The sequence below is a fragment of the Acomys russatus genome, chromosome 19, assembly GCF_903995435.1.
Source record: "Acomys russatus chromosome 19, mAcoRus1.1, whole genome shotgun sequence".
NCBI lineage: Eukaryota > Metazoa > Chordata > Mammalia > Rodentia > Muridae > Acomys > Acomys russatus.
The window spans coordinates 15,879,583-15,890,286 of record NC_067155.1 but is presented as its reverse complement, the minus strand read 5'-3'; the positions used below and the strand labels follow the sequence as shown (position 1 = coordinate 15,890,286).

Below are 10,704 nucleotides of genomic sequence, written 5' to 3'. Positions count from 1 at the left end.
GGGAAATGTTTTCCCACCCATTCCACCCCACCCCTGGACAGCTGCCCTCTTTCAGGCTCGGGGTTGAGGGGGGTTGGGTAAACCCAGGCTGGGAAAAGGCTATGCTCTTGATCATCCTCCAAGATCCAGACTCCGCCCCCCTGAGGAGAAGATTCTGCCCCTTCCCCACAAAAATTTCTGATCATAAAATTCCTTTCCTCCAAAGGGTCCCAAAAGAAACTCTGGGAGCCAGGAAGAAGGCAGAAGAGCGGCAGCAGGTAGCGGGCGCCGCAGACTTAAGTTATGCTGACTTCGAGCCTCCTAGAAGGGTCGTGACCCCCAGGACCCCCATCCCCACCAGCCCCTCCCCGCCCTCTTCTTCCTCCCTCCCCCGCCGCGCGGCCCCTTTAAGCCCGGAGCCGGCCGGTCCTCAGTGGCTGTGCGCCGGCAAGCGTGTGTGAGTGCGCGGGAGGGGGCGGGCACAGTGTCTCCATGGCGACGCGGTGGTGACGTCGCCGGCCGGGGGGCGTGGGCGTCCCGGCCCCGGAGTGCGATATTAACCCGGGAGGCGGCGGCGGGGAGGGGAGAGGCTCTGAGAGGCGAGGCCGGGTGCGGCGGCGAGGGCGTCCCAACGGGCGCGGGACGGGACGGGGCAACGCGGGCGCCAGGAGCAGCGGCCCGGAGTCGGGGCGCCTTGCCCCGGGCCCCCCCAGCATGAAGACCCCGGCGGACACAGGTGGGGGCGGGGGCAGCACGTGTGGGGGAGACTTGTTGCCCCGGGAAACCGGGAGGAAAAACTTTGGGCGGGGGCTGAAGGGGTTCGGGGGAGCCTGATTGATAACCCAGTTCTGGGGGGACCCCCCCTAGCACTCGGGACCTGTTGCTTCTCGCGGCGCGAGCTGGGGTGCTGCCTAGGAGCCCCCAGTTCCGTGGATCCTTACGGAATGGTGTGGGTGCTGCGGGTGCTGCTGGTCTTTCCGTGCCGGGACCCGGCAACCCGGGCTCTCCCCGGATCACTGGGGTGGCACGGTCCCTCCCTGCCGTTCTGTCACGTTGCACTCCGGGGGCCGGGACGTGTGCGGGGCGAGCACGGGGGGTGGGGGGGATTCGGTACAGGGACCCGCTACGCCCGGTTCTGCGCCGCGCGGTCCGGCCCGTGACCTTCACGGCGGCGCGTGCCCCGCACCGGCTGAGCGGGATACGGGATGGCCTGGAGCGGGGCGTTGAGTGGGGGAACACGGGACTCGGGGTCCGGGCTGCGCCGCCCCTCCCCCGTCCGTCTCCTCGCTCCCCCGCCCGCTCCGAGTCGCAAAGTTCCAAAGCGCAGCCCGAACGTTCGAAAAAGGAACTTTTTGTTTCCGACCTTAGAACGCGCGGCTTTAAGGTGGCTCAGGGGAGACTTGGGTACCCTCCTCCGTCGCGGGCGGAGGCCGGGAGTTGAGGACGGTGGGAAAGATGAGGTTGGGGGGGGGGGTGGAGAAGAGAGAAGAAATGCAGAGGCTCCCTCTTCGTCCTTCCCCCCCCCTCCCCGATCCTGCGCCTCTCTTTCTGCGGGCCGTCTTTTCCCTCCGCCCCTCTCTTCCCCGCCAAGTTGCTCCTCCTTAAGGGGCCAGGGTTCCCCTCCCCCCCCCGACACCCGCGATCTCCGGGCGGGGGGCAGCAGGATTAGCCCCCCCTTCCATTCGGACTTTCCCCCCCCTTCCCCTCCCCCGCCGCCCCCGGGTTCGCACAGGCTGGACTTTGCGCCCGGGCGCGCGGGGGGGAGGGGGCCTCGCCGCCCCCTGCCCGTCTGCCCCGTCGGAATCCGGCCCGGGGCGGGGACGAGGGTGGAGGGGGGGGGTGGAAGGGGGCCGGGCGCCGCTGTTCAAACTTGTTTCCTTCCCCCGGCGGCGGCGGTGGCGGCCGCGGCTCGGGCTCCTATGTGCGGGTGTGTGCCCCGACCGGCCCACCCACCCCACCTCCCTGCTCCGCGGGTGGGGGCGGCTCTTAAAGGGCTCGGAGCGGGTCTCCGGCGCCAGGGGATTGGGGCCGGGGAGGGGGGCGGGGGTGGGGCAGGGGTGCGCAGTGCCGTAGGGTCAGTCACGTGCGTCCCACTTACTCCCCGACTCCCACAGGCTTCCCGGGCTGCCGGGCCCTGGGGGCAGCAGGAGCCTCGCCCGGGGAGGGGACCGAGGCGCCCAGACAACCCCGCCTTGTCTTCCCTCTGTGTTTCGAGCCTTGGCTTGACGGGACCTGTAGGGGCTAACTGCAACCCTGTCTGGGGGGTGGGGTGGGGGGACGGGACCGGAACAGACTCCAGGTCGGTCTGTCTTCTCCGACACCCGGCCACTGTGCGCGCCCCTCCATCCGATCCTCCATCCCGGCGTTTTCTCTGCTCCGCTGTGGCTGTTTCCCACTTCCTGTTTTCTTCCCGGCTCTGGCGCCATCGAGGTCTGCCTGGAGTGGGGGAGGTGTTGAGGCCCCCCGGGAGACAGGCGTTTTGGTCCCCCCCCCTCAACCACCACTCCTATCTTAACCCCTATATTCACCTAAGGGGGGGAAAGTTTTAGGCGGTCGTGTTAAGTTGGGGGTTGTTTCCCAGAACTTATGCCCCCAGCCAGGCTTGCACGGTCTGGGATAACCAGGTGTGCCTTCTGGGACCGAGCCATCACAGCCCTTCCTGCCTGCAGCCACCTCTACACCCTGTCCGCGTTCCTGGAGCCCTTCTCTCAGTGCGGCTTGCCTCCCAGCCTCGCTCGGACCCCTATGCGTGCCGAGAGGTCCTGCACCCTCCAGCTTCCTTGCTGCAGAGCTGGTGTTTCCGTGATTTGAGCACGTGGACCCGTATACAACACACACATGGTCTCCTTGCCCGTGCCTGGCTCCTGGCTCCAAGGCCTGGGGAACAGAGGCCCATTGAGACACCCTGACGTCACCCCCACTCTGTCCCCTCCCCAAAGCTGGGAACAGGCCCTCGTGTATGCTGTGTCCGATGAGTACTAGGGTGGTGCTGGGGTGGGTCTGAGCGTGAGGAGGGGGGTCTCTGCCAGAAGTGGCAGCCAGGGTCTAGGCCCTTGGGGGGGTGGTTCTCAGGGAAAGAGGTTAACAAGGGGCCCTGGGACAGCTCCCAGAATGCAGGCTTGAGGCCTTTCCAGAGCCCCCCCACCTCCTTTCCGAGTTCTCTTTGTGTTGCATGTAGTCTCTCTCACTCCCTCTCTTCTGCAAAGTTTATTTTTAGCCTCCTGCTCCCCCGCTCCCAGGACTGTCGCTGCACACACGCTGCACACACGTTGCCTGGTTACCGGGACACGGAGGCTGGGGCTGGTGGGCTGGGAAGGGTGGCTTTAATTTTTTTGGGGGGGGAGGGTGGAAGTCAGTACACCCCTCCACCTCCAGAATGATGTCTTAGGGGCTTCAGCCCCCCCCCTCTTGGGACTTGGAGCCAGATTGGAACTATGAGGGGGAGTAACATGGAGCTCTGTGCCCCAAAGGAAGCCAGGAGTTTTTTTTGGCGGGGTGGTGTTTCCAGGGTACATGGAAGGATGACTTGATTACTTGGGGGTCCCAAAGACCTCTGGACCCCAAAGGATTCCCTTAGACCTTTGGTCCTCCTATAGCAGGACAAGGATAATGGGGTCAACACCTGGGTTCCCCAAAGAAGGATGAGGCTGTGGCTGATGCTGGGGTCTCTGGAAGGTGTTGTCAGGGCCTGTCACTGCCAAGCTGAGTGGGGCTGCTGGTGCGGGACTCTGGGCCCGACATAACCACCTCCTAAACAGCTGGAAATGTGTTCCTGGAACCTGGCTGTGGCTGGCAGGTTTGAGGTGGGGATTTCTGAATGGGACATAACAGACTAGGTGGGGAGCGCTGAGGGGGCCATCCCTTTTTAACCAAGGCCCAGGGTTCACATGGCTGTTGTGGGGTGGTGGGGGGGGAGGGGGAGGCTGAGTTATGCATTCAGAGGTGGTGGCCTTTGAAGGAGCAGGAGGACGGATGCCCGTGTTCCCAAGGAGATAGCAACCTCCTTTGGACTTCAGATTGGAGATGGGGCTTTAGGGAGGAGCAGCTTTGCACAGTCTTGGCTGGTTTCTGTTTGAACTGGGCCCAAACCGGGTGGGTAGACTGACATACCAGTTTGGCTAGTGCTTGCGACCCCGCCCATTTTTAGCCATAGACCCTCGGCTTCCTTCCCTAGTGGCACCAGGGCCCCCCTGATCTACCCCCCCTCCTTCCTCCCATTCCCTCCTCCCACCCCTCCATTACCGGCTGCCTAGTGCTGAATTATTGATGGCCCCTGATTACCCGGGGGTTTGGGAAATGACAACAGCCGCAGCCCCCCCCTCAGGCTGCCCACCCCCTCCGGGGACCGAGTCAGCCCGCCGCCACCAACCTCCACCCAAGGTTAATGCTGGGGGCGGGCCAGCAGGTGGGCCAGGAGTAAGCTGAGGATGAGACAGGAGAGGGAAGAAGGAACGGTTCTGAGCATCTGGGCCAGGTCTTCTCCATCGACGTCCTATAAAGCGTGGACCTGGGGAGGGCGTTATGGCTCAGAGGGTCCAGTGCTGTGGGTGGGTGGGTGGGGGTTAGGGGGTGCTCTCAGACAGTCTGGGTTTCACTCTCAAGGGGAAGACAGAAGCCTCTGTGTGTGCAAGCGCTGACCTCATCGACAACCAGCCACCCCACCCGGTCTGGTCCTTTTAAGAAAAAAAAAAAATTTTTTTTTTTCCTCAGTCCTGGGTGGGGAGTTGGAGCTTCTATAACCTGAGAGCAGTGAGCCTATATATATGTGTGTGTGTGTTTCTGATGAGAGGACCTCAAAAGCTGAGGGGCACTGTTGACTCAGAATGGAAGTAGGGGTACATCCAGGGGGCTGTGCCCCCCTCCATCCCGCTGGGCCACGTGTACCCTTTCCTGCCCCTCCCCCCCTGGCAGCCCTGCCCCGCCGCCGCCATCCTGGCTTGGTGCCTGGCCCCCTGGCACTGGCCCCGGGACCCGCCGCCGTTGGTTTCCTGTTTCTCCCGGTGTCGCTGGAGCTGACTTCAGCTTCCCTCCTCCCAGCTCCTGTCTAGCCCCCTCTCACAGATGCTCACACTGTGTCACCCTCTGATCTCTGTTTGGGTCTCTTATTAAGCTGAGAGGAGAGGGGCTTTCTTGGTGATGGTAGACTGAGGGGGTGGGGCAGGAGGTAAACTCCAGGGCAGGGTCCAGAGCCTACCTACCCCTCAGTCTTGACCCCAAGGCCACTCCCTGTCTCCTGCCTCCAGGGTTTGCCTTCCCAGACTGGGCCTACAAGCCGGAGTCATCCCCTGGCTCGAGGCAGATCCAGCTGTGGCACTTCATCCTGGAGCTGCTGAGGAAGGAGGAGTATCAGGGCGTCATCGCCTGGCAGGGGGACTACGGGGAGTTCGTCATCAAAGACCCCGATGAGGTGGCCCGCCTCTGGGGGGTCCGCAAGTGCAAGCCCCAGATGAATTATGACAAGCTGAGCCGGGCCCTGCGGTGAGGAGGGGCTGTGGGCCCTAAGAGAAGGGCAGAGGGCTGGTCCCCAAGGTTTGGAAAGTCCTGGTACACTGGGGGTGATGTCCACCTCCGTTAGGTCCTCTAGCTGTGTGAACTTGGGCCTTGGGCAAGCCCTGGCCCATCCGTGAACTCATAGGTCATACGGGGGTCCCAGTCCATCCTTGCAACTGTTAGTGTGGTGTCCATCCGTGTCGTCGTCCCGGGCGCCCTCCCCCCCCCCACCTTGTTTTCTCCTCGGTGGCCTGAGGCTGTCGGGCACCCGTTATGAGTGACAACCAGCCTCGTGTCACGGTGCATGGTGTTCTGTGCCCACAGCTATTACTACAACAAGCGAATTCTGCACAAGACCAAGGGGAAGAGGTTCACCTACAAGTTCAACTTCAACAAACTGGTGCTGGTTAATTACCCTTTCATTGATGTGGGGCTGGCTGGTGAGTGTGGAGGGGAGGGGTGCTGGATTTGGAGAGGAATGAAGGAAGTGGGGTCCTTCTGTGTTCAGAGGTGGACCCAGGGGTGTTGATGCCAGATCTCCCTTCTTTTCTCAGGAGGTGCGGTGCCCCAGAGCGCCCCTCCAGTGCCATCGGGTGGCAGCCATTTCAGATTCCCTCCCTCAACGCCCTCCGAGGTGCTGTCCCCCACCGAGGATCCCCGCTCTCCGCCGGCCTGCTCTTCGTCGTCCTCTTCTCTCTTCTCTGCTGTGGTCGCCCGACGCCTGGGCCGGGGCTCAGTCAGTGACTGTAGCGATGGCACCTCAGAACTGGAGGAACCTCTGGGAGAGGACCCCCGGGCGCGACCACCTGCCCCTCCAGAGCTGGGTGCCTTCCGAGGGCCCCCCCTTGCCCGCCTCCCGCATGACCCTGGTGTCTTCCGTGTCTACCCTCGGCCCCGGGGTGGCCCTGAGCCCCTAAGCCCCTTCCCTGTGTCACCGTTGGCTGGGCCTGGTTCCCTTCTGCCCCCTCAACTCTCCCCAGCTTTGCCTATGACGCCCACCCACCTGGCCTACACACCCTCACCCACGCTGAGTCCCATGTACCCTAGTGGTGGCGGGGGCCCTAGTGGCTCAGGGGGAGGTTCCCACTTCTCCTTCAGCCCAGAGGACATGAAACGGTACCTGCAGGCCCACACCCAAAGCGTCTACAATTACCACCTCAGTCCCCGCGCCTTCCTGCACTACCCGGGGCTGGTGGTGCCCCAGCCTCAGCGCCCTGACAAGTGCCCGCTGCCGCCCATGGCACCTGAGACCCCGCCGGTCCCCTCCTCAGCCTCGTCTTCCTCTTCCTCCTCTTCATCCCCGTTCAAGTTTAAGCTGCAGCCACCTCCATTAGGACGTCGACAGCGGGCGGCTGGAGAGAAGGCTCCCGGAGGCACTGACAAGGGCAGTGGTGGCAGTGGCCCTGGTGGGCTGGCCGAGGGGGCAGGCGCGTTGGCCCCCCCACCGCCACCACCCCAGATAAAGGTGGAGCCCATCTCAGAGGGCGAGTCAGAGGAGGTGGAGGTGACTGACATCAGCGATGAGGATGAGGAAGACGGGGAGGTGTTCAAGACCCCCCGTGCCCCGCCTGCTCCCCCCAAGCCAGAGCCTGGAGAGGCACCGGGGGCGGCCCAGTGCATGCCCCTTAAGCTGCGCTTTAAGAGGCGCTGGAGTGAAGACTGTCGCCTGGAGGGGGGTGGGGCCCTCTCGGGGGGCCCTGAGGATGAGGGTGAGGACAAGAAGGTGCGTGGGGACATGGGCCCTGGGGAGGCTGGGGGACCCCTCACCCCACGACGGGTGAGCTCTGACCTCCAGCACGCCACAGCCCAGCTCTCCCTGGAGCATCGAGATTCCTGAGAGCTGTGGGCAAGGGCCCCCGTGAGCCCCCCCAACTCCCTGAGCTTTTGCTGCCTTAACTCCTCCCCCCCACCCCAAAGCCCTGGAGGTGAGGGCAGCTCTTAGTCTCCTCCCTGCCTCTTCCCTTTCTCCTCCCTACATTTTGTATAAAACTTTTAATTTTTTTTTTTTTTTTTTTTTTTAATGGTAGGGTGGGTGGGTGCCCAGGACTGGGGGATAATCTCATCTCTGGGTTTCTAAGTTCCAGGCAAAGTGGTGGTGGGGGCGGGAGGGGGGTGTTAAAGGGGGGGCACCTCCATTCTGGGAATTTCTATTTGAGCAGAGGCTTTGGCCTTAAAACCCAGGAACTTTTTATTACAATCGTAGGAAGTAAAGCCTTGTCTCCCTCTGTCTTCTCTGCCACTTAACCTCTTCCTCCCGCCCCCCCTTCTTAGCCCCACCCCCAGCCCTAACCCTGCCTTCCTTGCCCCTCAAGGGGCTGTGAGTGCCTGGGTTTCTTGTACCCCCAACAAAGTTGCAGCAGGGGCAGGAGGGACAAATTTTATAAACCAAAAATTCTGTGTAGGGGGGTGGTGGTGGTGGGGAGGGAGGCAGAGGAAGGTGAGGGGGTGCCGCCTAGGGGCCACAAATCTCTACAAGTGCCTGTCCCCTCACTCCACCCCAGTACTGGTCCAGTCCCTTCGCACCCACCCCCTGGCTGCTTCTAGGTCTAGCCTCATAGGCAGGTGGGTCAGGGGGCAGGAAGTGGGGGGGGGTCCCTTGAAACCAAACTGGAAACCCCTCCCAGCTGGGGCCCCAGGGGTGGGCTGGAGGGCCGTGGTCAAGCCTTATTCTGTATTGGGAATGGAGGGTGGGTGGGACGTCCGGGGAGAATGTATTCAAAACAATAAAACTTTGGACCTTTGCATGTGGTAATCTGTCCTAGGTGCTGGGTGTGGCCGTAGCATCACCACAGACTTGGCTTAATTCTCGACAGGTCTAGACACACCTGCTCCCTTCCATCTGTGGCCAGAAGGCCTGACTCCATTTGAACGGGCCAAATAGGCCTGGGGAGCTATTGGCCTACTTTCAGGTGTCACAAACCTCAGCGTTGATGATTAAGGTTTCTGGCTTTCTCTAGTCTTGTGTTTCCTGGGCTGGCTCCCTCTCACCCTATCTGCCTCTCAGACTCTTTGAACACCACCCTGTTGTCCCTGGGTCTGGTTACCTGTATTTGCTCCCTCCACCTGTGACTGCTGAGCCACAAGCCTGTCAGGTCCTCAGTGAAGGAAGGATCATACAAATTTAGCTCATAATCCCCCAAATGTACTCGGAGGAGGCTATAGTGGGGTGCACACCTGTAATCCCAGCACTGGATGTGGTAGGAAGTTTCGGTTTAAGGCCTGCCTGGCCCACATAAAAGGGGAGTGTGAGAAAAGGGGGTGGGGTGGCGGCTTTGATGTCATCCTTTGGCAGTCAGGCCTGCGAGGTCTGGAAGGCAAACCTCGGGCTGGCGGGATAGATGCTCCTCTGGAGCTGGGCGTGGTGGCGCAGGCCTTTTAATCCTCCACTTCAGAGGCAGAGGCAGGTGGATCTCTGAGTTCGAGGCCAGCCTAGTTTACAAATAGAGTTCCAGGACAGCCAGGGCTGTTAACACAGAAAACCATCTGAACCCCCCCTTCAAAAGGGTGGTTCTTGCAGAAAACCTGAGTTCCCTCCAGCTCCAGGGGATCTGGCTCCCGGCACCCCCACAGAACTGGCATACACTCACACTCAGATAAACACATTAATAAAAGCCTTTAAAAAATGTTTGGTCTATATGCGTATCTGTGTACCATGTATGTTGCGCCCTGAGGAGGTCAAAAAGGCGTGGGGTGCCATTCAAGGGGAGGAAGATGGTTGGGGACTGCCAAGTGGATGCTGGGAGCTGATCCTGGGTCATCTGAAAGAGCTGCAAGTGTTTGTAACCACCAGGCCATCTCTGCAGCCCCAATAACAGTAAATCTTAAACCGTGGAAGTAATTGGCGATCTTGGACCCTCTAGGTTACCACCCCAGCTGGCAGCTTTGAGAGGGAGTTTGCAGTTTTAACCTACTGTGCCAAGTATTTAAGCATTTTTAGTCCCACGCCCTCCCCCCCCCCCCAGACAGGGTTTCTTTGTGTATCCTCGGCCATCCTGGAAAACTTTGCCCGAGGCCAGCCTGGGCCTCAAACTCGGGGCAGTCCACCTGTCTCTGCCTCCTGGGTGCGGAGATTAAAGGCGCACGCCACCGCCCGCCCTGCACGTTTTAATTACTTAAGCATTCAGCAACAAAGGGCTTCCTTCAACTTGCCTGTGAATCTAGAGTTGAGCTAGTCAGCAAAGTAGCTCGTAATCCAGTGTCTTAAAACAACTGGATTTTTCTAGTGGAAAGCCAGGGTAGCTGAATCCAGATCAAGGGGGTGTGGGGGGGGCGCGTCCTAGGATTTGGTGGTGATGAGTTCATAAAGCTAGAAAACCAGAAATAGTATGGAGAGCGTGAAGCCTGGGAGGAAATTAAACAATCATGAAGAATTTAGGCTGGGCTTGCTAGAGGATACGGGCCCACCTGGGTCGTGCAGGTGTGATGCCCTAGGCCCAGAAAGGGGTTTCCCCCCCAAGGCTAAGAGTGGCAATTGAGAACGCAGGGCCTGTTGGACTGGCTTCGCTATAAAACTCCACCCTGTGCGGCCCTGAGCAGGGGAGGGGCGCGGGGGGGGGGAGGAACGCTGAACTGGCAACTGCTACCCACCCCTGCACTTAAGGTCCTGTCAGCCCCTGGGTGGGTGGTCCCCGATGATGCCGGTGATGGGTGGTGAAGAGAGAGAGGATCCAGGGCTGGGATACTGGCAGGGAACAGGCTCCTGCGGCAGCTTGTGGGCAACTGCTCCCTCTCCTGGGTGATGTAAGGCATTCCCTGGGGTGGGAACCGCTGGGTTATTTCTGGAAGTTGGGATGAGACATATCTCCTGGCAACATAGATGGAGCCGAGTTGCTAGTGGGGTGATGGAGAAAGGCAGATGTTGTCACTGCAAGGAAGAAGCCAGGACCGGCAACTGGCCTCACCAGAATCCTTCAAAGCCGTCCCTCCCCCACCCCTTTTTTTCCAGACAGGGTTCCAGGGTGTAGCCCTGGCTGTCCTGGAACTCGCTCTGTAGACCAGGCTGGCCTGTTCTCACAGAGAGAGCCGTCTGCCTCTGCCTCCCAAGCACTGGGAAGAGAAAGGTGTGTGCCGCCTCCACCACCAGCCTTTAAAGCGCTTCTGATCACACGATTCCTAAGTGTTAAGCTTCAACCCACCCCCCTCCCGAGGTCAGGTCATTGCCTAATCAAACTTGTCCCAGATTCTGGCTGCGTGGGACGTCACAGGCCATATCTGTGGCTCCTCCAGTCTTTAATC

At 60.9% G+C, this 10,704-nt stretch overlaps 1 protein-coding gene across 1 annotated transcript; it reads left to right on the top strand.

The window, feature by feature from the left end:
* The first annotated feature begins 575 nt into the window (after nucleotides 1-575).
* Erf (ETS2 repressor factor) lies at nucleotides 576-7,370 on the top strand. The gene is made up of 4 exons (XM_051162607.1): nucleotides 576-715; nucleotides 5,223-5,457; nucleotides 5,794-5,909; nucleotides 6,024-7,370. Exons 1-4 carry the CDS (start codon nucleotides 694-696, stop codon nucleotides 7,304-7,306), a joined length of 1,656 nt encoding a protein of 551 aa, XP_051018564.1. The 5' UTR covers nucleotides 576-693; the 3' UTR covers nucleotides 7,307-7,370.
* The last annotated feature ends 3,334 nt before the right edge of the window (nucleotides 7,371-10,704 follow it).